Genomic DNA, 26993 nt, shown 5'->3' with positions numbered 1-26993 from the left:
CTGTAGTTACTGGTGTGTGCTGGAGGAAGAAGTGCCACAACCGCGGGGGATCCAGAGGAGGAACAGGGCAGCCCTTGCAGCTGGGCAGAAAGGATAAGCCTTTCAGTAAAATCCCGATTAAAGGGAAATTCTCAAAATTGCAAGTGAAAATTCAGGCCTTTGTTTCCTAGAACTATTCAAGCCTGAATCACGTGGCTTCGTTTTCAATTCTGTACCATAAAAGCGACCTTCCAGCCTCGCACGTCAAACAACCGTTGGCGGTACAAAACGCACCGATGACGGTTACGGTAACGTTAACGATTCTCTCCGGCGGTGCAGAGGCCGAACCCCGGGGAACGTGCCGGGCGGCGGCAGACACCGAGCGATGAGAAGCGAGGCCGACTTTCGCGGCGTGCAGGAGCAGCAGCCCGGCCGATGGCGGGGGGCACCGGGGGGTCTCCTCACACCTGGCTGCGGGGCGGGCAGCGCGCTCGCCCCCGCGGCGGCGCGCCCCCGAGAGCCGGCGTCAGGAGGCGGGGCGCGCGCGCCCCCACCCGCCCGCCCGCTTTCTCCCGGCGGGGGGGGGGGCTGCGCATGCGCGGCGGGCCCCCGCGAAGCTTGTCGCAGCCGCGCTCGTTATCCCGCCGGCGGCGCCTCCTTTGTGACAGGCGGGCCGAGGCGGGCCCCGCCCCCCGCGCGGTGTCGGGCGCAGACGGAGCGAAGGCGCCATTTTGCGCTGCTGCGGGAGACGGTTTGGGAGGCTCTGGCGGGAGGGAGGTGGCAGCTGTACCGGTAGCCATAATCAGAACGGCAACAATAGTAGCAGTAGCGGTCGTGGGTACAGTTGCTGCTTGGGACTAGCGTCCCCCTTCGCCCAGCCCCGTGGCCAGGACTCTGCCGACATGAGCGACGTGGAGGAGAACAACTTCGAGGGGAGGGTGAGTGGCCGTCCCTACCCGGGCCGTGCTGAGAGGGGGTGACCCGACCTGGGGAAAGGGGGGGGGGGGGGGGGGCCTCTTCTTCCTCCTCCGGACCGGCAGGGGTGGGGGCAACGCAGCTTGGCTCTAAAATGGCTTCTTCAGGCGCCCGAGGTTTGACTGGGCCGTGGGCGACTCGCGTCCCTCTCCTTTCTCTATCTCCCCTTTTATTTTATTTTTTTTTTCTTTTCCCGACCGGGCTCTGAGGAGCTGGCCCAGCGCGGAGCTGAGCTCCGCTGCTTCAACCCTCACACGCTTCCTTCTCCCATTATGTTTCTCCGTCCCCATCCCCCTCCGTCGGGGTGCGGGCCCTGAGCTCTAGTGCTGCGGGTTCGCCTCCATCCACCCTGCTAGCGCGGGTTTTTTCTTGAAGAACAGGGCTTAGAGCGCTGCTGTAGCCCGGTGTTTCTCCCCGCTTCTTTCTTCATTATCTTTCCTTCCCATGATCTCGGGCCGTCCTGTTGTCTGCCGGGTCTGGGCCCACTCTGCCCGCGGGCCGTGCCGGGCTCCCGGCCGTGGCCGGGAAAGCGCGATCCCGCGCGGTGTAGCCGAGGCCTCCGCCCGCGTAAAAGAGGAGGGACGGGGTCCTTTTGTGCGAGGTGCGCTGCCTCTCCTGGCTGCTGGCCCGCGAACAGGCTCTTCTTCTGGCCAGGCTTCCCGAAGCCATCGGGGAGGTATGGCCTTCGTTGTTAAACCGTTGAAACTCACGGATCACGCAGCCGAAGACTTTCTCTCAGCAGGCTGATGTGGCTCTGTAACCTCGTTAGGCCTGTTTCTTCTGTCTTCCCTCAGCTGCGGTTTTTCATGTACACGTGTGACCGGTCCCTTCCATTTTCAATGTGTTTTTTTTTTTTTCTTAGTGATGATCAGGGCAAGCAGGAACTGAAACAGGAATGAAACGTGTGCTTTGTCCTCACTCATCACTGTTTACTTTTTCTAATTTTGCAGAGATTTTTGTTGTTGTTGTCCACTCTTTAAGAGATTCTTTAGAAGAACACCTGAGCGTCTTTTTGGTGACTTTCTCTAATGAACCAGTAACAGCAGCTTTGCAGTTATATAGGGTTACTGCCTGGGGAAACAAGCAATGAAATTTTGGAAGAGTGGTGTCACGTTCCAATAATTATTTTCACACGAATGTTTACCCTTTTGTAGTGTTAGTAAAACAAACAAACAAAAAAACCCCAAAAAACAACCCCAAACATTCCATAGGCTGAGTGTGCTGTACCTGGCTGTGCAGTGACTGCTGCACAGATTTACTGAGTTACTTCCTCAGATGAGGTAAACAAAATCTGCTCGTGTTGATTGCTAGGACAAAGATGACTATGTAGCTCAGCTCTTTTCAGCTAAATAAACTAATCTCTGAAGGGAAAACCAACGAAGTCTGAGAAAGCTGAGCAACAAGTATGCTTTGTTGTTATTTTTTTAACTTTTTATTTTAATCTCCCATTTTACAGTAAGATTTGTATTTTAAAAAATTAGTTTCTTGTCTGTATCCCTGCTGCGGTTTATGTTAGGTTCATCCACTTCATTTGTATGAGGTTCCTTGATGGATCTGTTCGTGTCACAAAGCTGATTGACACAGCTGTGTGGTTTCAGTATTTTTGCACATCTCCTTCTGCCAAATGTAGAAGTAAAATAATGTTTTGAGAGTATGTGAAGTCTGGGAAGTCCTACGTAGCAGTTTCTGTGACTGCTGCTTCTTAGTTGGCTTGTTCTTTCCTTTTTTTTTTTTTGTGATGGAAAACTTACCTGTTGGAAAGAGCTGCTGACTGTATTGAGTCGTCTTTTGGAAAACTTGTCTCTCCCTAACACTGGAATTTCTCGATCAATCTGGCATGTGGCAGTGTCTTGTCTACCGGTATTTTTTAATAACTGAACATAGTGGCAGGTACTTGATTCATTTATAGTTTTGGTTCCCTGTTCCACTAATGAAGAACATTTGTAAGCAGGTTTTTTTTTCTTCAGTTAATATTTTTTTCTGTTGTCGATTCTACTACAATACTTGAAATAAGAAATTATATTTCAGGCTGTAATGCTTTATAGTTCATTTTCACTGACACTGCTCACAGAAATAAAATTAAGCATGTGTAACGTTGGGGCTTTAGTGTTCAGTCTGCTGTTCCCAGTTGGAGAGAACTCTGTTACACACCACATGTCCTGGCGCTTCACTTCGCTGTGTGCAGGCACGTGGGACTGAGAGTATGGCACAAGCTCTCAATGGGGGGGAAGAACTGTAGAAACTGGAAAAAAGTTTGTGAAGAACCTGCTTTTCTGGAAATTGTCACACATAAGAATATTCTGAGTTACCCTTTCTGGTCTCCCCACCCAGTTTAAATACTAGATAGTGTGATGTGCTTTTAAAAAAACTAAGTGCCAAAGGAGTAAGGGAGTTGAGTCCTTTTATATCCTGTCCGAGTAGCTGCATGTTGTCCCAAAAGCACTTTAGTGAAAGTTCTTGCAAGTTGTGATGTGGTCTGATACCAAGATGAAGGTGCTCGTTGATATGTATGAAGTTTTGTCTTATAGAGAGATTAATTAGAAACTGTTTTCTTGTTTTGCTACTTTGTGAAGAAAAAATGTTCATATATAAATAAGGATAATTCAGTTCATTTTTTTAATTTCCTCACAATATGATCAGAAATTTTACTTTTTAAAAAAAAAAATGCATATTTTTACCAGTATTAAGATACTGTCCGTGTATATGCTTTGCCTCTAATTTATGGTTTTAAAATCATAATCTTAATCTTGACAGGAAATTTAGAATAATCATGGAAATAATTTTCTGATGAGACTGCATAATTTGTTTTATTTTAAAACTTCCAGTTGTAAAGTGTTGGGTAAAATCATTGTAGAGATTTTTTTATTACTATTATTCTTGAGCTCAGTAATTTCTTTATTGGCTTTTTTAAAAGCAAATGTTAATCAAATATGCTCAGGCTAATTAACATCTGCTCTGGTTTTGTGTTGTTTTGCTTCAACTTAAGCAAGTTCTGTATTAAGTGTGGCTGGTTGAACAGAAATTCCCCACCCCACCAAGCAAGCATGGTGATTTAATGGAAAGAAATTGCAGAAGAATTAGAAGTACAGTGGATGTGTTGGAGCTAAGTTTATGGGCATTAAGAAGAGAAAAAGATTTTAAAGTCGTGCTTCTTAGTGAGTGACTTCTGGAAAAGCCAGAGGATTTTATCACCATTGAATGTTCTTTGTGAGCAGGTCAGGCAAATGAGGCCTCTATTTTTTTTTTATTGCTGTCAGATGACAAGCAGCTCTTCTTTCCTTTCATATTCATCTTTATGTTTAATAACATATTGTTCTGTGATGCAGCTTTATTTAGAAGTTTTCTAGAGGGCTGAACAGGTTGGAGTATGAACAAACCTGCCCTTCAGAAGCTCGGCTTGAAACTTTGATCGGTTACTTTTTTGAGCTTCTGACAATGTTTGATTTCTGTAACCTTAGAAGTTGAATAGTTTTCTACCACTACTAATGTGCTGTTTGTCTAAATAGGTAAAACTCCCTATCGGAGCAGAGGTAGAACTCCATTTTAGAGCTCCACGTTGGCTGTCTTCTTTCATTCTAGTGAGATGCCTCTTCCTGCTATGTGCAGAATCTCACAGTGATCTCAGTCTAATAAATCCCTCGAAGAAATACATGATTTTACACATGAGCCGTGCTGTTGAAGGAAGTATGCATAGTTCATAGGTGTGCAAGTGGCTTTTGGATTAGCCTAACTGAATGTCTTATATTTGCTTCATGAAGCTTGTATGCGAAATATGTGTGTGTTCTAATGTTGGTTACCTAAATCTGATCAACTTTGAGATCATTTCTTTGGCAAAAAAAGAGGGGGAAGTCTGTTTAGCTTTGTATTCAACCTCTCCTGCGGTGGCAGTCTGCCACCTCTGTGGAAAGGAAGGCACGTGTCTTTCCATACCTTTGGAAATACAGGCATGACGGTCTGCTTGTGCTCAGCAGTTCTGCATTCCCTTGGAGAGCGCTGTGATCACCCTGGGGTTTCTAATGACCAGTGCGGGAAAGGAGGCTTTTTCTGGAAGTTAGTTATTTTCTTTAATCAAGCTTAATAAGTTCTAGTTTATGGACCATGTCAGCTGGGATGACTGCTCTTTTTGGAAACAAATTCTGTTTCCTATCTTCCATATGTGATGAAGGAGTGACTACAGAACCTTCCCTGCAGAGGCATGTTTTCAAGCCTCAGCGAGAAGATTAACTTGTAATTTCAGAAAGTTTATTGCTGAAGTTTCCTCTTCTGTTGTTTTTTTCTTTTTCTTTTAATCAGAGCAGTATCAGTGAGAAATACATAATGTTTGCTGATGTTGGTAACTTTTAAAATATACATCTCTTCAAGCTAGCGCAACTTATGAGTTGTTTTTTGTACAGAAGCTTGTTACATAGACTATTGAAATATTTATAGAAGAACAGCTAATTAAGGGATCAGCTTTATTTTTAGTGTAGGGTGACAGAACAGTACGAAGCAAAAATTATTTAACTTCGCTGGTGAGTGTCAGGGAAAGTTGGTAGATTCCTGTCTAAACAGTGGTTAAAATGTAATCTTGTCCTTTCTCATAAATGAAATGTCACTAGATTGACAGTTTTATCTAGTGAATGTAGGCTGCTGCTAAATTTCTGTTTCTTTTTTGACTGCTTATATTTTTCTGTCCCCTTATATAAAGTTTGGCTTAGTTTATTTTTTGAGTTTGGGCAGTTTTTAGCAGGATTTTTGTAAAGTCTGAACTATCATTTTGCTTGCTTAATGGTATTGCTAGACTATTTGTTGTTCTGTCCTTTTTTCACCCTATGTGTGTTTGTTCTCAACAAGGTCAAATGAATTTCAACTGAAATTCCTGTGTGATTTAATGATTTTTTTTTTTCCCTTCGCATTCCACTTTCCGTGTTTTGCTATAGAAAGCCTAATTTAAGCTTATTCAGATCTTTTTTAGTGTCTCACTTGAAATTTTGATAGCCTTTCTGTCATACTCTGAAATGGTAAGGCGTGAAAGAATACTTCTTAAAGACTTCTGCAATTCTACTTTGCATAGAAGTGTTTCAAATGATTTTAAAATAGTAATTATATTGGAAAGCAGCATTCCTTTTGAAGGATGCGAGGAAGATAAACCATAGATATACAAATTGTGTCAGTTATATGGTTTAAGCAGTTGTACCAGTGTGGATGAAATGCATTGACGTGGCTGCCGTCTTGCTCAGCTGGGTCATCTGAAGTTGTTGATAGTTGTTCGGTGGCTGGGCTTATGCGATCATGAGGTAATAGCTGGGGAAGAGGAGTATGTGTATATCCTTTCTGTACCACTTTGTTTCATGTTGCTCTTTCTGGGAAGAGAGAAGGCAGGAAGGATGAAAAATAGTCTTCAGTGCGCTCTGTAAATGCTTGTAGCTGTGCATCATCTTACCCAGAGAACCAGTAACTTCGTGAAGCTGCAGTCTTTAGGTTTTGTGTTTCCCTGTGGTAATTTGTTAGGCTCCAAGTTTCACTTCCTGGTGAATCATTAATCCCATTTCTTGGTATGTACTTGAGGAAGCCACCACATCTTATTCTCAGGAAGCACACTGTTACTGTTGAGATTTTTTTTTTAATTACTATTTTACGTGGGGGGTTTTGTGTGGTTTTTATTTGGGTTTCTTCTTTTGTTTGGTGGTTTTTCAGTTTTGCCCTGGGAAAAGTGTTACTGACAGATGTAGTATTTGTTTTGAAAGGGAAGTCTGATCTGAAGGATATTAGGAAGTTTACAGCCTGCAGGAAGACAGTCAGCTGTGACAGCAAATCTAGATAGTTTGGTGTAGTCCCAGTGAGTATCTGCATGTAAGTTTGTAGGTGTGAAAGTAGTGACTGGACAATTGCGTAATAAAGCCAAAGGCATTAAAATACATAGTGTTTTGTAAGATAGCTGTGGGATGAGAAGCTCAGTTGTCTGTGGCCCTTAAATGACTGAGGATCTTTAGAAGAAAAAGGTAAGAAAATGTTGAGGATCTAGAGAGAATTTTTGTTGTTTCTGTCTTAAGCAGTATTAATTTCTGTACTTAAGACATTCAGAGCAGAATGTACAGATTGCTTAAAGACTAGTACAGACTGAGAGATACTAATGCTTTGGATGCTGGAGTTGTTGATTTTCTCTTGTTAGAGGTGATGTACTAAGAAGAAATGTAACTAATTTTATCATTCACACTGCGGAATAGATATAAATTGTTTACATAGAGCAATTGGGTTGGTCTGTGATACTGGCTAAGATAGAACTTGCTCATTATTTCCTTATAGTAGGGAGTAGAGAAGGAAGGTTCTTTAAAATCTCCCTTTGTGACTCCTTGAAACTCTGAATCTCTTAATCCCTGCCTGTAGTCTTGCTGATACAAATCTTATTAGGTACTTTTTCAGCGTCATCCTTAAGTCCCTAAACTCTTGCAGATTATTGTGATTCCCTTAGTGTCTCCTTTTGAAGCGCTGTAGGAGATATAACTAGGTGATCTATGTTGCATCAGAAGATGAGATGTAATTGCCTGCCAATGACAGACACAATATGCAACTCCTAACAGGTAATCTCTCTCTAGCTGCAGTTTACATCTACAGTTACTTTGTTTGAGGAAGTTTGAAATGTGTAAGAACTTGTGCTATCACCTCTGTCACTCCAGTTTTAAAGTGGTATGTCTGTGAGTGCAGCCCCTAAAGGGCTTAAACAGATAGTTCAGCAAACAATAGGACTTGACCTACGTGACACGATGTAACATTGCTTTTGGCAGCTTAATACAGATTCGTTGTCATAACTGATTCTGTTAGAAACTCTGTGGGCGGTGTCATAAGGTGCTTCAGTTGAATAGATAAAGACACTAAGCTAACTTTTATATTGTATGGGAGTGATTGGGTCCTTGGTATTTTTGATACCTCACAACACTTTTAGATTGTGCAGTATCTGGTTTTTTGGTTTGTTTCTTTTTTTTATTTGTTCAAGTTTCTAAAGTTCTTGTTAATTGAGAATTATCTTTAAAATGTAAAAAGTACGGACAACACAGTATCCTCATGGAGTGACTGAGGAGGGTGAATTCTTTTGTCTTTTTATTGAAGAATGTTTTCTAAATTTGAACGATGTCCCATTAAATGTTTTTCTGTGTTGCTGATCACTTTTACTAGGGAGGGAAGTGGAAATAATTTCCAGAGAAACTGGTAATTGTTGCAGGGGATGAAGTGTATAGGGAAGAATTGAGGAGGCTATCCAGCAATGGGAAGCGCAGAAATAGAGGCAGGGTGATTAAAAAGTGGTTCTAAAAGGAAATATATATTTTTTTATAGTGAACAGTGAATTTCAACTTTCAAATGTAAAAATAAAAACACAAAGTAAAATTTAGTAATATTTAAGTGCACATACGTCCTTTTCTTTCAGTGAAAGTCATGTTGCTAGATCAGCAGATACCGTTATTAAGCTGGCTAACCTGTAATGCAGACCTGATGCTGTGGTCCACATGTCAGAGCCCCACTTTGAATTTGGCCTTCATTGATAAGTTTGGTAGGCCTGTCATCCCAGCAGGTGACATTCTGCATGTCTCCCTTGTACTTTTTATTGAGGTGAAGGGAAAAGGTAGTGTAGCTGTAATACTTGTTAGTAAGGACTCTCTTGGGTTCCATTTTTGTTGCATTTATTGTCTTGAACTGCAGCATCCTTTGAAAAGTACTTCAGTGCAAAGTACCGAAGAATTTAACTACAAAAGCACATGCAAATCTGCACATAGGTAGAGTAAGAAATGGAGAAAAACATTGTGAGGACAGACAGGAGGAGAAATGATGCGAATAAACAGGAAACGTAATGCTTATGGGAGGGGAATTTGCTATGCATTTTTTATTACGAATTTTGCACTTTTTTTTGGTGAAGTAACAGATGTATGTAGCATGCTGTTCTGTAGGGTTTTTTTGGTAGCTAAGCTCCCTAGAAATGCTGTATCCTATAAAACGTGAGGAAATCCTAACCTGCTCTTTGTTTGCTTGTTTTCCTAGTTTTTCTCTTGTGTGCCTTACCATGCAAGAAAAAAACCCTTCTGTCTTTACTTTTATTGGATTGCTTTGAACTGTACTATTATACATCTTGTTTTATATGGATTAAGTTGAATGCAAGGAAAACAGGATAACAATGAGGAAGAAAAATTAGGAAGAAAAATATTTTGTTGCATATATCTGTGCATGTATTATGCAAGTAAGTATACGCATAGATAGGTTTTGACTGGAAATCTTTGGCTGCTCTGTTGAACTGAGAGTGTCTTAGTAATAATGTGTAGGAGTAGAATTTGGGATATTCGATACTGAGAACTACATAGTTACTATTGTAGGGGGGAAAATCACAGTTATTGATACCAGTATATTAATATATTTGTGCTAATTAGTTTTTAGTGTATCTGTGTACCTTACGAAAACTCTGAAAGGGGAGGAGGGTAGCTTTGAAAATACAGTAAACCACTGAGAACTCAGTAAGCTTATTGTTAGAACGTAGACACTTATACAGTTTTAAAGATACTTTTTTTAAAAAGAAAAGTTGTTTTATAAAATAGTTTCTTGCACTTTACCTGCTGGCTTTTCGATTTGGTAGATAACATCTGAACTCCAGCAGAGTTTTATAATCCCCACGTGCTTAAATATACTAAATGTTCTTTTTCCATTAAGGTTAATGTTCGTGAAGAAATTGAAGAGTTTTTTCCAAGAATGTGGAAGATAAATCAAGATAAAAGAAGGCTAATGAAAAGTATTAAAGATCAGAAAATTAAAATTGAATGGGGGAAAAAATTGAACAGAAGATTGGTCAGATAGAAGCACTTGAATATTTTTTTAAGGCTATAAGGAATTGTTTGAATTGGGGAAGAATGCACGAAGTATGAAAAATGAAAAACTCAATGAAGAATGAAGAAAAGTAGAAAGCAAGAGTGAAGTAGAATTAAAAGAATCTGGAAGAATGAATGGGTCCTAGGTTAAGTAAATGTATGGTTTATGTTCCAGTGTCTGTATGATCAAGTTGTAGATGAATTTGCATGATTACTTAGTTAATAGAGAATTGGTGATCTGGTTCAAGTAGGGACCTATTTGAGGAAAGCATACAATATTAACAGTGGGTTAGCAAAATGAAATTTGTTTTGGAGGGTATTGCCTAACCATTTGTTTTTCAGGAGCAATCAATATGATAGAATTACTGTACTTTAAATGTTAGGAGTTAGGCATTTATACAACCAATACCATTTTTAATACTGTCTTTTTTGTTAGGAGTCTCGCTCCCAGTCAAAATCTCCAGCTGGGAGTCCTGCTCGTGTAAAATCGGAGAGCAGGTCAGGATCTCGCAGTCCATCGAGGGCTTCCAAACATTCTGAATCGCACTCTAGGTCAAGATCAAAATCAAGGTATGTCCAGGAAGTTATTCATGTTCACTTAGTGTTAACCGCTCATGCCTGTTCTTTTGGTACATTGGTGAAATTTCTTTTCCTCTTGTAAAAATGGTAAACCTTCTGGGATGTATTAACAGGGCTATGTTAATTTGCATGTCAGTGTTTGTATAGGTGGATGAAGTTGGGGAAAGATACCATGAGTAATAAAGCATGGGTATGAATAGAGCAAGTAATATAAATAGGAGTAGTAATGTAGAAATCACAACTAAAATTTGTAGGTTTATCTTTTCCAGAAGAGAGAGAAGGGATTTCACTTCAATTCAGAAGGGATTACATTTCAGTTCTGTAAAAGCTCTTGCCTCCTTCCCGCAAAATCTTTGTGGGGACAGGGGGGTAACTCTTATGTGGACCTCTCCTTTATGAAAAAAATCAAGTGAGAACTGCAGCAAAGGTAGTCTGGGTTAGATAAAAGGTGTAAGCTCTGGAAATGTTGGAAATGTTGGAAGACACTATTGGGGAAGTTCTTGACATTCCTTCATTAGAGGCTTTAAAAATGATTTCTCAGAGCTATGGCTTAAATTGGGTGTGGGTAGTTTGTTGATATATGGGAGCTGTAAGATTTAAATTCGTTGGTCGATGTTGTACATGTCCTTCTCTGTACTGCAACACTGTAGTGCTGCTAGATCTTCCCATTTTTCAGCCAAGACAGTATCTTACAGTGTGGCGTACCTGGTTTCTGTATTATTGTGCAGGCAGTAGTTGTGTGTGCAGCCAAGCTGATACAAGTTTAAACTTTTAAATTCCTGAAAAATGTTGTGAATGTAATTGTCATTGTGTGCCAGAAGCACTCTCACAAAGTCAAAAATAATGCTGCTGAGCAGGTTATTAGAGATCCGTGTGATCTTCAGGTGTGCAAAGTAGAAGAAACTTAAATATTTTAATTGTAGGGAGTGCTTATGACCTAACTAAAAGCTTTCTCTTTGTTGAAGATCCAGGTCCAGAAGACATTCGCACAGACGTTACACTCGTTCCAGATCCCATTCCCATTCTCATTCTCATAGGAGACGTTCTCGAAGCAGATCGTACACGCCAGAATACCGCCGTCGAAGGAGCCGTAGTCATTCTCCAATGTCCAACAGGAGAAGGCACACTGGCAGCAGAGTATGTCATGTTCATCAAGGCTGAGTATCACCAAAACAATTGCTGCTTACCTCAGTCTAGTCCAGGTTACCCGCAGGCTGAATTTGAAATAGTGTCTCATCACTGGAGGATACAGGAACTTGGGGGGCACGGGGCAGGGAAGCAATCTCTGCCCTTACAGCTGGACACTCATTTCTTGGGCATGCAACTGGCAGGGCAGTTGTAGAAATTCACTGAAAACCATACCATTGCAAGTCAGTCTGTACAGGTAGGGTGACATCTGCTCCAGTCTGCTCTAGAAGTTGAACCCTTTGATTTTTTTTTTTTGTTACAGTTCAAAGTATCTGTACCCCTCACAAAAACGAGACCTTTCTGTGTGTGCTTGCAACCTGACAGTACTGATAAGATTGACTAGAGGAGCCAAAGAAGAAAATTGTCAGGTGTTTTATTTGTTTATAACATACAGCATATTATGTTGAAGGTTGCTTGTGGTTTTTATACCTCTCAGTAATGAATTTGGTTTAACTTGAAGAAATTAACCCACATGTTATTAGCTAATGTGTAAATCTTAATAGACCAGAAAAATTTGCAATTATGAAAAGGATCAGTAAGCGTCTCGAAACGTAAATGAGAAGGACTTGTGTGGACAGGAGGAAGTGTAGGTGCACCAACCAAGATCTAAGATACTAACCTGACATCATTCTGAGAGATTTCTTCCAGTGGCTTTCTCTGTAATCCCTTTCAGTGCCTTAGCTTCTGGTTCCACATCACTTCAGGCTGGTCTAAATGAGTGCTGTTACACACAGGTCCTTGGTGAAGGCCGTGGTACTTTTCTGATCCCTTTTAGTTTTAATCTGGTTTAATTTCTCCAATCTTTTTACTAATCCTGTGAAAAAGAGTATAGTTTTTTTGTGGGATTACCTTGGTGAAGCAGCTCACCAGGACCAGATAATACTAATGTGAGCGAGAAGACAAGAGTGTGTGTGAAAAAGGGCAAGACTACAGCAGTCCTAATGTACAGTGGCTTAAGCTGTTGTGAAGCAGTGTTAATAGTTACACTTACTGTGGATTGTTGCCAGTGTGCAATCATGATGTAGTAAATATGAACCTAATGTCTTTTAAAATTGGCAGGAATAACTGAACTTCAAAAGGGTTAGCAGATTTCCTGGTGAAAGATGAATGAATCCACTTTACTACTTTAGGAAATATTAGAATATTTCTCTCTATGAAGAAGTCTTTTTTTGCCTTGGACATGACTGTGTGAAACACAAAACTTGTTTTTGCAGTGAATTTCACATTAATTCTTGTCATGGTTTAACCCCAGCAGGCAATTAAGCACCACACAGCTGCTCACTCACTCTTCTGCCCTCAGTGGGATGGGGGAGAGAATCCGGGGCAGGATGGGGGGAAGTAAAACTCGTGGGTTGAGATAAAGACTGTTTAATAGGACAAAGAAAGGAAGGGAAAATAATACTAATAATAGAATATACCAAACAAGTGATGCACAATACAATTGCTCACCACCCGCCGACCAATGCCTAACCAATGCCAGCCAGCTCCCCCCAGTTTATATACTGGGCATGATCTCACACGGTCTGGAATACCCCTTTGGTCAGTTGGGGTCAGCCGTCCTGGCCGTGTCCCCTCCCAGCTGCTTGCACACCCCCGGGCTCCGCTGGCAGGGCAGTGTGAGAAGCTGAAAAGTCCTTGACTTAGTGTAAACACTGCTTAGCAACAACTAAAACACCCGTGTGTTACCAACATTACTCTCATCCTAAATCCAAAACACAGCACTGTACCAGCTACTGGGAAGAAAATTAGCTTTATTCCAGCTGAAACCAGGACAATTCTAAGGAGTAATGCTACTAGTGTCAAAATGAAGCTCAAATCAACCAGATTTGAATCCTCTAAACAGCATGGTCCTAAAGACACCAGGAAAATTGATAGCAATTTTGCCACTTCTGATCTTTAGCGAGAGCTTGCATACTGTGTTGATGGGAGGCAGTACAAAAGCCTGCTATAAAAGCTGTCTTTTAGTCCTCCACAGTCAGTTTAGTCCTTCCAGTGGTGATGTAGCTGTCACTTGTCACTTAGGGTGGACAGACTGATTGTTGGTACTTTTCTTGCCTCAGAAAAGGTTATAGGGTTTAAGTGTAGGGAGGGTGTGAAAAAAAGAACAGTACTGATACGTACTGTGTGGAGGGACTTGTTCAAACAATTTAGAAGACTGAGAGATTTCATTAGCTTCACAAGAGTTTCAGTAATAAAGAGTATAGCTGTTAATGCCGCTGAATTATCAGATAGATTGAAATAAGGAGTAAAAAAGAATCCTAAACCTGTGTAATTAAAACATTCAAATAACAAACTGCCAGGTTTTGTTGTGCTCTTCAACTAGAATAAGGAATTGTAGAAGGTTCATGTCTTGAAACAAAAGTTTGAACCTTTGACAAATGGAAAGAAAGGAACCTCAAATATGAGTAGTTTAAGCGTCTTATTTTCACCATGGATACCTGATCAAAAGCTCTGAAAAGAACATGACGGAAGATTTAAACCTGTTCATTCTTTGAATGAGGCTGAAAGGCAAGCTCCGAGGCATAAACTACTGTACATCAGTGGCTTTGAAAATCTGAAACTGAAATAGAAATCTCAGCTGTTTCAACTTCCAGTTATTCTTTTAGCAGAAATGTTAAATCCCTGTGTCTGCTGCTGCCATTTGAGATGGCTGCATCTAGTATAATAGGTGCCAGAAGCTTAACTGGAAAAAATGTTAATTTTGATCAAAATAATTCTTACAGTGGAATTGGCATTAGATGAACTCTCTGGCACGTGGAGAAACTTTGAACCTGTTAGAGAAATTGTACCTTGTACAATTTCATATTAGACTTCCTTTAGCTGAAGTGAAATGTATTAAGTAGATCTGTGTTCCGTGTCATGTTAAAGAATCAAGAGTCTTGTTCTAGAAAAGCGTGCCTGCTTTTAGATTACAGTTTCACGGAACTGGCCTTCAGCACTTGGTACTGTCTAGGTGAAAAGCAGCTGATTTTCATCCAGTTTACAAGTGGAAAGAGATAAACTTTCAAATGTAAATACTGACTTTCAGCGTAGTTGGATAGGAAATGTTGAGGGGAGGAAGCTTTGGTAGAAGCTAAATTAGTGTTCAGCTGTCTGTGCTTAAGAGCTTAAATGTGTTTGGGGTGTGCAGCTGGAGTCAGCGAGCACTCTTCAGCACCAGTGGTGACCCTGCAGAAAGGCTGATGGTGGGAGTTCAGGCTGGCTGCTGCTTCTTAGCACAGACTGGTATGTCCTGTCTGCAGCTTGTTGGTGACACAAGTGTGAAATACTTAATAAAGTGGGTTCATGTTCTTCTACAACTTTTCTGTAGTCAGAATGCTTAATTTTTATCCACTGAGGTTTCCACCAACATGAAAAGTTTCTTTGTCTTTTTCTAAACTAAAAATATGAAAGTAGTTGCTTTTTGAAAGTATCTTGCAATTGGAATGATAACTGTTGAAGTGTCAAGCTTTGTAATAAACTATGTTTAGTTTTCTTCAGATTAAAAATTTTTAGTAATTGAGACATTTTAATATGAGAATGTATAACTTGTTTTTTATAAAGTTAATTGGAGTTGAACGTTTGTCTTCCCAGGCTAATCCAGATCCTAATACATGTCTTGGAGTGTTTGGTCTCAGTTTGTATACTACTGAGAGAGACTTGCGTGAAGTCTTCTCCCGTTATGGACCTTTGACTGGTGTCAATGTGGTTTACGATCAACGGACTGGACGATCAAGAGGATTTGCTTTTGTTTATTTTGAGAGAATTGATGATTCTAAAGAGGTAAATTCATGCTTTACTACTTTCAGTAGGTGTGCTCATTGTGCGTTGACTTTGTGAATATCTGTTAAAAACCAGTGTTTTTGAGGGTGTATTCACTAGTGAGTTCTCACAGTGTGATTTAATTTATAATTTGTTCAAACATGGCACTTTTAAACAGTTGAAGCATTTTAGTTCAATGTTCAGATGCTTGGGCAACTTTTGAGCATGAGCTTGTCTGTATTGAATCTCACTTAACAAGCATTGTGCTTTGATTTTAGTCTGTTACTTCAAAATGAAAGTCAATCTTTAGACAGATATAGAAGCCTCCTAGTATTTTTGAAATATTTTGAAAGTTAACTTTTCAAAGTAGTTTTCTGTATCTGTCAAAATTCTGAAGATTCTCTTTTACTTTCCATTTTCTTATCTAAAAACATGTCATCGTGCATTTGAAAAATGGTGGGATTTGTCTTGATTTGGCCTTGGTCAGTGATTTTGCTAGTTACATGGATAGCTGTTCATGGACCGAGTTGTTAGTGTAATCTGTAAGGAAGGAATCAAAGAATATGAGCAGCATCCAGTATGGTGGCTCACCACAGTAAGCGGTACTTTTTTTACCTCTGTAAGGATACTGTGAGCTTTATGACGTTTACTGGAATTTGTAGATGAAATTGGTATTAAAAGTAAAGATACATCCTTTTTTAAAAAAAAAGAAGTTTATTAAGCCTTCACTATGGGATAATCTCTCTCTTTTGGGCAAACTGAGTGACAGACTTCAAGCATCTTGTTTATAGATTAAGAGTCTTGGGCAGATGTTTCAGATTCGCTGTTTGATTCTGTTTACATTTGATATGTATATATATAATATTTGGATATGACTCTTCTCACTTAGCGTTGAAAGGAGGGAGGATGACAGCTGTGGAACCTGCTGTCAGTAGCTGAAAAACAAAAACTGATGCTGGTTGATTTTTTTCTAATGAAAAAGAAATGTTTTGCGGATAACTTGGTTGAACTAGACTCTGTTCTGATCTTTGATTTCTGGTATGATCCAACAGAGAATCAGTTTATGGGAAGAGCAGGGTTTGTAGATGTATGTATGCGTGGTTGTTGCAGGTTATAGGGGTAAGTAAAAGGACACAAAACTTCCTTTAGTGTCCCTTCTATATTTTCCTCACCATCACTCGGGCAGGTTAAAGGGGAGTTAATGGGGTGGATAGTTGTATGTCTGTCTTCAGTGGCCTACTCTCTTCTAACTTCTAGCTTTCTATTTCTTTGCACTCATGGGTTTGATAGGATTTTGAAAATATGACTGTTTTGTAGAAAATTTAACGTACAAAATACTCGCACAGTATTTTTTGTCACATTCATGTGCCAGTCTTCTTAATTTTACAACTTCATATTCTTTAGGAGTAGGGTTTTTTCTAGTTGCCATGGGCAATGGTCATGCATGACACCATGCATTTCTTAAAAATGTTCCGTGCAAATAGCATGAAGTAATTTGTTTAGTATAAAGCTGTTTTGGCAGATACTGCAAAACTGGAATGCAAAGGGAAAAAAGGGATATTACTTGCAGTCAGAAATACAGAAATAAAGATGAGCACCTTAAGCAGGAACTGAAATAGTTGGGAATGCAATTAAACCCGTGTTTTTCTCCCCAGTGGGCTAGTGCATGAAGAGTGGGAAAGGGTGCAAAACCTCCCAACACTTGGAATTTATGTAACTGAAATGCTTTGGCAAAAAGGTCAGGGGAAACATTTATTTGACTTATACTTCCTGGGCCTTGGGGACAGATTTGAAGATGGCAGTAAGTGGCAGCTAGTGTAGAAAAAGGGGATATAGCTATAGGGACAAAATCGTGTGACAGGCCCTGTAGGAGAACACTGAAGGACATGAAGTAATTTTCTGTGTAAAAGGTAGATCAAATCTGAGAAGTTGAGTATGCAAAAAGCAATGACACTTGAATTACTTTTGTTCTGAGTAAATACCTTTCCTTTTAAAAACAGGAAAAAAAAGGGGGGGACACCCAAACAAAACCCCAAACACCCTAAAAATAAAGAGAATATAAAACTTAGCTGAGATGTTGAACTAAATTCCAGCACTTTTAAAGCAGTCATAGACTGATTAAATATGTGTAGAACTCTACAGAAAAATTAGTATTTCCCATCATCTTCATTATTGTCCTTCCGAGAGGGGTAACACAGGGAAGCCTGTTGGCTGACGTGCTCTCAAACACTTTTAATCTTAAAATTCGACACCAGATGAATCGTGAGTAGTTACATTTAAACTTTCATAACTTGGTTTAAGGTAGGTCAGTATCAGTGTTGTGTGGATTGTGTTGCAGCTGAAATCCCTCAGGATCTTTGTCATCAGTGGTTACCACTCTTGCAAATTGGATCAGTTACGAAGCTGGTGAAAATGTTGCTACGTGTCAAGATTCTGAAGCCGAGTGATTGTAGTTCCATATAGTGGTAGAGATGTTTTGAATTGTCATCTAGCTCGATGTTGTGGAAATGCATGGACCATGTGAAATAGCATTTCTTAAAGGTGATACTTTGCAGTGTCCCAAGAATATTGAAGGGACAGTAGTAAAGTTTATTTTCAGTTAAGCAGTTTTAGTCTTTCAGAACTTCAGATTGATTTTGACACCATAGCACTCCTGTCGTTAGCTGTTCATGATTGTCTTGGTTATAAAGAGGAGCAGAGACTTGGCTTTTAGTAACTGCTAGGTAGGGCAGCTGTCAGAGCATCACAGTAACTTCAGTCATTCCACGTTAACAGTACTGGGAAAGAAATGTTGGATGCATGTATCCATTCTAAAAGATTTCTTGTGGAATCTCTTCTACTCTGAAACTCTGCTGAAATTGAGATGGAACGTTATGGTCTGACAGAAGGTTCCTTTTCTATCAGGTGTCTCTCATTGCAATGCTCTAGTGTTTGCAAGTGAGCACTTGACTAGTTTGTTACGTTCTGACCCGTATTGAAGGTGCTCGTGGACGCGTGTCTTTAGTTCAAAGCCTGATAGCAGACAATAAATATTGAGGATTGATGGTTGATTGTCCAGAAAACCTGAGGTTTTGCTGTGCTAATGACCTTTCTGGTGTGCTTGTTCAAAGCCTATTTGAAACGTTTATGTTGTTAAATACCTTTTTTTCTAGAAGAAAGGGTATTCTCTCTTAATGAGTTTAGTGATGTTCATTTTTTGTGAAGTTATGTTGTTTTTCTTAAACAAAACAAAAAACCACCACCAAAACCAAACACACAAAAAACCCAGGAACTTTTCTAAGTAATACTTGGTATCACTTTCTTACTGTGTGTTGCAGTGTCTTGTCCTGTGTTGGCCACCTTTCTGCTAAGTCTTCAGAACCACATGTGCCACACTATGCAGAGGGCAAGATCTGTAAACACCAGTTGAAGATCTGTTTCACAAGTCTGACGTTCTTGCTTGCATAGTTCTCAGTATTGGCAATGCTGGTACTAGCCAGTGTTGTAATATTGCAGTTTTGCAATATTTTTGCTAAATTATAGAGGTTATTCACCAGCCCATCACATTAGGATTTTCTTTTTGTGTTTAGAGGAACACAAACTTTTATGTACTAAGATGGGGAAGAAGAATGATTATCTTAGGGTTAACAATAACTTGAGAGGATTATGAGTAAAAAAGTGCTGGCTGTTCTAGGAGATGATTCTTACTACAGTTACCACTGATTTCATATGCCCCTATCCAGCTCTTCAGTAACTGGGAATATGAAGTATTAGTTGTTTCTGTGAATGTACTACGTGTCTGTACCAACTCATCTGAGAAGCAGGAGCTACAGCAGCTGTTCGCAGTACGGAATTGTCTGTTTCCTAATGCTAGTTATATGCTTTTTACAGTTTTGACCATCTTTTCAAAACCATTATCTGAAGTAGCGTTCATCGTCAATCAAGACAAACTTTATACAGACAAACTGAACTGTTAACATAGTTCAGTTGCCAAAGACCAGAATAATAACAAGGTTCATCATTTTAATTTGCAAGACATTTAATCTGTGGTGCAAGCAGCATTATTGACCAAAACTTCTCCCATAGGTTGTTGAAGAAATGCTGTAAGTATTGTTTGTGGTATCAAAAGGGACCCTTGACATACCAGAAAAGAACACAAGAAGGTCTTCAAATGATTGGAATTGCAAGTTACAGACTCCTGGAGACTCTGAAATACCATGAAATTGCTAATGCTTGTGGAAACATATCCAGTTACAGGATTTAGAGAACCAGAATAAGTGTTTCTTGACTCTGAGACTCTTTAAAGTATTCTTTAAAGTGAATACATTTAATCAATAGATCTTTGAGCTCAGAAAATTATATATTAAAAAAAAGCATTGACAGTATTCCAATGTTTTAAAAACCAAAACCTCAGTGTAGAGGATGTAAATTGACTGTTGTTCAAAGGTGAAATGGACACTTGAGTTCAACTTGGCAGACTGCAGTATGTGTAAAAAGATGAGTTTCTTAATTTCTTTTTTCATCCCATCCGATTCCCCCCCCCCCCCCCCCCCCCCCAAATGTCCTTTCAGATGTCCTCATTAAATCCAGACCTGAACTAGTGGTACCAGTGTACTGGGGGGAGACAGGCTAATCCGTTGTGTCTGTTTATCCCGTACTATACCTGTGATATAGTGGAGGTGATGTTTTTATTGGCAGCATTAAATAAAATATGGGAAGGACTTCAGGTAAAAAAAACCCAAACAAAACAAGAAATCTCCAAAAAAACACAGTGAACAAAAAAGACAGTGTCTCATACAGTTATTTTTATATAATGAAAATACATTTTCAAAATGATTGCAAACGTAAATTGCTTGTGTTTGACTGTTCAGGTGTTTTCAGTCTGTATGTCACTAACTTGTAGGGATGTCACATCACTGAAGGCAGGTAGACGCAGTTGAAATGAAGGCTTGATGATCTTTTGTACAATACAAACAGTATCTTGAACTCTGCAGTGGAAGTGTAAAGTGATTGTGGCATTGGCTGTGCCAAGTCAAGTTCTCTCCTTCCCTTCTCCCCTCTTTATCCACTCACCCTTCCCCCAGTGACCACAGTGCAGGTTAGAGACACTTCTCCACTTGTTTCCTTGTCCAAGCTGCTCTTTGTGGTATTATCCAGCCTGAAGGAGTGTTCAGTCTCTTTCAGTGAACTCTTGATGGCTTAACTAATACTAGTCACCTGTGTAAGTTGGTGCATATAATGAAAAGTTATCAAACTTGTTTTATTCTACCTAAATGCTAATACAGGTAGAAAAAGCCACATACTGTAATAAATACCAAATGAAATGGAAATTGTTAAATTTAGTGCTTTCTTTCCAACTGTTTTGAGCCACTGGAGGCCATGATCCTGTAGTTTGGGAACTGCTCATCTTATCAAACTTAACACCTTACAGGTAATAATGTGAAGGAGTTTCGTTACTACAGAAAGACTGTGGTAGGTTTAAAACTATAATCCAAAATTGAATTACTACCTGTGCCACTCCCAATCCTCTTTCTCTATTTTCTGACAGCAGAGAGATGTGTATTCTGGCCTACGAAGTCAATTTTTTCTTAGAATTTGCAACCAAAACTAATAATTAATACATGTTTATAGGAATCCTGTTTGCTTGCTGGCTTACTGTCATCTTGCAAAGCCATGCAGGTCTTTTTAACAACATTCAGATATTTGGAGGAAAATCCAGGTTGAAATAAAAATGGACTCTTGACAGTTAAAGGCTCCTAAGAGGGTATTGTGTGCCTTAAACCCCAATATAACTTGATTTTTCTCTTCAAAATGTCTCATTTGATGGTCTGGAAAATACACTTCTGTCTCTCAAGCAGTATTTGAGAATGTCTTCTGCACTGTTACAGCAAATGTGCAGTTTTTCTCCCTTTGCTATTTAAATGTTCTCAACCCAGCATTCATGCATACCCAAAAACGTGAAGAAAAGCGAACTGAAATTAATTTTAAGTATGACAGTCTAGTCAAATGAAGTTGTAAAATCCAAGATTTGATTATAAACTGGTTTAACTTTAAAGAAAACGCAAAAATGTCAGTAGTTAGAATCACTAATATGTTTTTACAGCCTTTGTACAAAATACTGTTAGATGGCTTGTCTGAAACCAGACTTTCAAATAGGGCTTTTGGTCGTATTGCAGCAGTCACTAGCTGATACTGTCAGCTTAAGCGCTTTGTTCCAAAGCCATGAGATGTGCACGTTAAGAATGATGCAGAGAATTTGAAAACATCTTTGGAGGGAATTTCCAGTTGCTAATGACTGAATGTGAGTGATACATAATATCAATTATTATTGGATTCATAATGGCTTATTGTAGGTTTTGGCTTTTTTGTATTTGGGGGATGCAGTCAGAACTGTAAAAAGTTCTGGTATGTCTGTGTATCTAGTAAAGATTCTGATTATTTAAAAGTTTTTGGTTGGCAGTTATTGCTGAAGGCTGTTGAAAGCTAAGAAAATTGATGTTTTAATGTTGGGTAGGTCATTGGACGTTATGACCAGGATGTCTGAGTTTCATGCGGACTGATACTATGAACTAATCTTTATCCACTTTGGTACTTCCAAAACAAACAGTCAGGTCTCAAAATTAATTCTTCATCTGTCTTGCTGATATGTCACTCCTCTCTGTACTGCTGCCTGCGTCACAGAACTGTTCCTCTTTAGGAGGTGTTTGTTCTTTTAACTAAATGGGTCACGTGTGCCAGATGTTGTGGATTTGAGGTGGCTTCTTGTCAGCTAAGCTGTATTACTCTGCAAGTCGTTGATCGGACAGAAAGATGCCATGAAGCAGAAAATCCCTTACCTTTCAAGATAACTTGCATATTGCTGTGTTTCCAGAAAGATGACTTTGATCATGAAGCTGATTTTTTCAGCCAGCTATTTTTAGGTTTGTGCACACATTCCTAGGGTGTGTGCACAGATTTATTTTAATTTAGATCATTCTTGTGGAACAGGACTTCAAAAAAATTAAAGTCTCAAGGTTAGGAAACTAAAGCTAAGAATCACGTTTTATTCACAAAACATACTTCAGTGTATGTTGAAAGACTTTAAAAGCTCTTTGGCTGTGCCTTGCAGTTAGCTGAATGTGGTAGTTACGTTTTTGTATGGGAACAGAGCTCACTAGGTGGCGATATAGTATAAACAGCATTATTAACACACAAACCGAGTGTAGTTAAATAGGTTAGTGATAATTCGGTCCCTTCCAGTTTGTGGACATCCCAGTTAAATCAGTGTCACGTGTTTGTTTCCTCCTCTGTAACTTGTAGGTTAATTCACTAAGGTTCTTGGTAGAGAGCTGCAAAAAGTTGCATTTCTGAATAGTTGTTTCATTAAAAAAAAAAAAAATCGAGCTCTGCCTAGAGGCACCTTCATGTTTTGAGGTTGTGCATTGTTCCTCAGTTAAATAATAGCAAAGTGGTTGTGGTGTTTAACTCAGGATTGTAACAGTGTCTCTTCTCCACACATGAAAAGTGAAAATAATGTATATCGGGCTAAGTGCTGTGCTTTATGTGACGAACCAAGTGGTGTGTACTAGTATTTCAGAAATCCTAGGATCAAAAAAAAAAAAAGGCAAATTTTAGTAGCTTTTAAGTCCAGCATTAACTGTGAAATTCTTGAGGTTGAGGGTTTGTTGTTTGTGGCTTTTAGTTTGTTTTTTGTTTTATTTTGGGTTTGTTTTTTTTTTTTTAGTTGCACGAATATAATTCTCAGAAGTACGCTGTGCTCCTTTGAAAAACTGTTTTCATGATTTTGAGTTTGAGAAAAGGCCATTGTATTGATTCTCAAAGGCTGGAGAAGCAGGGGCTAGAACACCCAGCGAGTGCGTGCGCGGGCTGCGGGCGGGTCTGAAGGCGCAGGCTTCCGAAGCGCAGACCCTTACGTGTATCGCTTTAGTGAGCTGCTATTGTGAGAGTGAGTGGGGAGGAAGGTTGTAATTAGGTATCCATGTAGGCTGAACCCGCCATTTTACTAAGCTCTGCTGGAGTAGGTCCTTGTAAGGGAGATGGCAGGAGGCTGGGAGAGCATGAAATGGCAGCCGACTAGCAGTAATCCGGCCATATGCACCCTACAGGAAGCCACTGTTTTGCACAGCTTTTGAGTCTGCCCGTCCCCTCTGGGTCCGAGATGGCGGTAGGAAAGAAGCAGTTTTCAGAAAAAAAGCTGTTTTGAATTCCAGTTTACCTTTCTGATGGGTAGAAGACAAAGTCTAGGGGAAGTGACTGTGTTAGTGCTTAGCCCCGCGCGCTCTGAAGAAGGGATTGCGTGTCGCGTTACTGCGGCCCCCCAGTGCGGTCCTGTAACGCTGCCGGGGGACACAGATGAGCCATTCGCCACAGTGGGGCACTAGTAACCAGTTGAAGTAAAACAATTCAGGGCTTGTTTTTCTGATGGAAAATAATGTGGTTTGTACGTAGGCTTCCATAGTCACCAGTAGGTTGCAGGTTTCATGTCCCTGTTCCTTGTCTGTCCTGCAGGCGATGGAGCATGCAAATGGTATGGAGCTGGATGGCAGGAGGATTCGGGTGGATTACTCCATCACCAAGAGAGCACATACGCCCACCCCAGGCATCTACATGGGCAGGCCAACACAGTAAGGAGTTCACTGATTTCCTGTAATGGGGCTCAGATGGGTTTAAACTGAATGCTTGGAGTCCAGTTGAAGAAATAGAGCTACCAACGCTTTTTGGAAATTTTAGTTATGCCAATTGTATTTTATCACAAAGTTATTAATGTAAAGAATGTGTTACTGTGGCTCACCTATACTATTAAATTCTACCGTAGTTTATTGTCTTCATTTTTTTAAAAAATACCTATAGAGTTACTTGAAAAAAATACGTATCCAGCACAGTCAGTTAATGCACCCTTAGCTTACTGAAATACTAAGGTGCTCATTTGCCTTCGATTTTGATGGGAATTAGGCTCAAATCCCCGGTGGGTTTACTGGGTTTTTTGAAGGTGTTTTTTCTTTAAATGTTTCATTGTTAGATTGTTTCATGGCATAGTCTTAAGTGTCTAATTTACAAGAACACTTAAAAAAAGCTTTCAAATAATCAAGATGAAGAGTAGATATCTAAAGTAATTTTGTTGCTTTTTCCCTAATAGCAGTGGAGGAGGTGGTGGCGGTGGAGCAGGTCGTCGCCGTGACTCATATTATGATAGGGGTTATGACAGAGGATATGACAGATATGAAGAATACGACTACAGATACAGGTACCTGATTTTTATTTTATTTCTGTAGGAACAGTGGATTTCTTGGTCACCTGACTTTCAGTTTTCCCAAGAAATCTTCCTCAGCTTGTAGCAAGATTCTGCATGCACGCTTGCTGTGTGTTAGAGCCTCGTTACGTTAGATTTTGTGGGATTTAAGTAATTGTAGTCTTCAGTATTTGTAAGAGTCAAGTTATATGTTAAACAGCTGGGCAAGGGGTTAATTTTGATACCTGAAGGAGGTAGAGTGTGTGCCCTATGAATCTAGTGGACAGATAGAACGGGTTCTCATTTTTCCATGCCATATATAGAACCAGGGACAGCTGATACACAGTGCTGTTTAAAAAGGGGTTATTTGTAGATGGGATTTTTAATGCTTGACATTTCATAACCATCTCAGTTTTGAAAGTTATCTAGTTTCAGAGAATGTTGTTCAAGAATTGTAGGCATCTGGAAAAGCGCTTCATGGGTTTGCAAGGCTAGTGAGAGTTTATTAAATTCTTTGTCTGGGAATATCTCACAGTTTTAAACACATCAAATAGAGAAATGTAAAAGCATTTGTTAAATAACTGTGAGCCACAGCCAAAGAAAGATGAAATCATTCATGCAGGCCAAGTCATTCAGTGCTAAGGTTCTGTTCTGTAGAAGTGATGTGAATAAGGTTTCTTTCATCACGTTGGGTCTCTTCTTGTGATTTCCTTTAAAGGAGACGATCGCCGTCGCCTTACTATAGTCGATACCGATCACGATCAAGATCCCGTTCCTATAGTCCAAGTAAGTAAATACAAATGAATAAATAGAACCTGGCTGGCTTAAACCTTGTTAATAGTGTTAATCGATCGGTGGGGATTCTGAGTGTGAGAGCAAAATGCTGGGCACGTTAAAGCTGAGATGATGTGTGTACAGTTAAGTTTATAGTAATTGTTATCTTTTTTTTTTCCCCCAGGGCGCTACTGAAGGTCAGAAGAGTTACAGTTGAGGACGTGATTTTTAAATACAAAGTTCAGATCTTAGCTTCCCTACTGCTTTCCTTCCCGTCATCCCTTCCTTGTCCTCCATCCAGCTCCTCACAAATCTTTGGTTCATTTAGAATATACATATTTTCGGTTGAAGTATTCCTGTTTTCCATCCCTCCTTATTGTAATACTCTTAAATATTGTAATTGTTGTAGTTTTTGTGTAGTAAAACATCTTGAGCAAAATGAAATAGAGAACCCAAAGTGCTGATACATTTTGGAAGTCATTCCTATTTTGTTTTTAAAACAATTGGACTCCTGACTAATCGGAAGAGCATTGGTATTTTTAAAGCTTGCATGTCATATGTAGTATACACACTCAGATACTTTAATATAAACTTGCATTTCCAAGTAACTCGTTGATCTTTCTGTTAAATTGTTTACCTATTACTTTGATAAACAAGTAACGACTTTGAGCCTTTTCTGTAATGACAAATTTACTTAGATAGTCATGAACCAGAGGATTTTTTTTTTTTTTTTTTTTGGTCAGGTAGTTGCTTTGAGTGTAGACTTGAGCTAGAGCAAAATTTGGTATTTGACTGACTGGGAGAACAGATCCTTGTACACTCGAAATCGAGGCTGTGTTTTGTAAAGTTTCTGGATTGCTACACAGTGGATAGCATTTGAAGTTAAAACTGTTAAAAATCCTGGGGGGTTTTATTGCACTTGGTTGAATATTTCCCCTTAATCGGTGCAGGAGAAAAAATATTTATTGAACATAGCAATTAGTTATATAATTTGCTGTTCATTAAAAGGAAAAAAAAAAAAAGAAACAACAAAAACCAAACAACAAAACCCACCAACTTTTTGGTATTGCAATAATAAGGCAAGTTTTGTTTCCAGTCCTTTCTGGAGTTTTGAAAGTATGGATGGAAAAACCTACAACTACGTGTAAACCTTTTTTTGCCCCTCAATAAAAGTTAATTCCACTGAGATGTGACTTCTTGTCTTCTGTTCTGCGTTTTGTCACCTTGGAGTGCAGGTTAAGCAAGACTTGATATTTTGGGTAATAAAGTCAGCATTTATCTGTCTTCTCGGGAGCTGTGTCTTCCCTGAGAACCAGTGTGCGGCTGTACGGGATGGCCAAGCAGAGCGGGTGGTCCAGCTTTCTCTTGGCCATATTTGGCACTTGCTGGAGACGTGGTGAGATGGTTTGAAGGGGAGAAACACAATTGACTTTGTTCAGATTTCTGGCAAGCTTTACCTTTTGGAATAAGTCGCCATGTGGCTGGTTGACTGTCCGTGGTGGGCACAGCAAATAGGACTACTGAGCCCTCACAGCAAAAGGAATTTCATCCTGGTTGTCAGGGAATGCCACCAAAAGCTTGTCAGAATTTTAAGAGAGTAAGCGTATGAAATTAATTTTGTTAGCTATGCCTGAATGTCAGTGCCAGGAGCTATTAACAGGTAATTAAAAGAAACACTAACACCTCCAACTATTTTAAAAGCTTGACACAATATACCAGGAGAA

At 39.8% G+C, this 26993-nt stretch overlaps 1 protein-coding gene across 1 annotated transcript; it reads left to right on the top strand.

The window, feature by feature from the left end:
* Positions 1 to 693: 693 nt before the first annotated feature.
* On the top strand, positions 694 to 26455 carry TRA2A (transformer 2 alpha homolog). The gene is made up of 8 exons (XM_086467812.1): positions 694 to 917; positions 10216 to 10349; positions 11324 to 11495; positions 15120 to 15308; positions 23775 to 23890; positions 24403 to 24510; positions 25214 to 25281; positions 25454 to 26455. Exons 1-8 carry the CDS (start codon positions 882 to 884, stop codon positions 25462 to 25464), a joined length of 834 nt encoding a protein of 277 aa, XP_086323938.1. The 5' UTR covers positions 694 to 881; the 3' UTR covers positions 25465 to 26455.
* Positions 26456 to 26993: the final 538 nt, after the last annotated feature.

This window comes from Leptosomus discolor, chromosome 7 (genome assembly GCF_034619465.1).
Source record: "Leptosomus discolor isolate bLepDis1 chromosome 7, bLepDis1.hap2, whole genome shotgun sequence".
In the NCBI taxonomy this organism is placed as follows: domain Eukaryota; kingdom Metazoa; phylum Chordata; class Aves; order Leptosomiformes; family Leptosomidae; genus Leptosomus; species Leptosomus discolor.
This window is presented reverse-complemented; position numbering and strand designations above follow the sequence as displayed.

Excerpts from the sequence above, each read along its gene's own strand:
- TRA2A (XM_086467812.1), top strand. The coding sequence starts at position 882 with ATGAGCGACGTGGAGGAGAACAACTTCGAGGGGAGG. Across the intron at positions 918-10,215 it reads AGAACAACTTCGAGGGGAGG|GAGTCTCGCTCCCAGTCAAA; the intron begins GTGAGTGGCCGT and ends CTTTTTTGTTAG. Across the intron at positions 10,350-11,323 it reads AGGTCAAGATCAAAATCAAG|ATCCAGGTCCAGAAGACATT; the intron begins GTATGTCCAGGA and ends TCTTTGTTGAAG.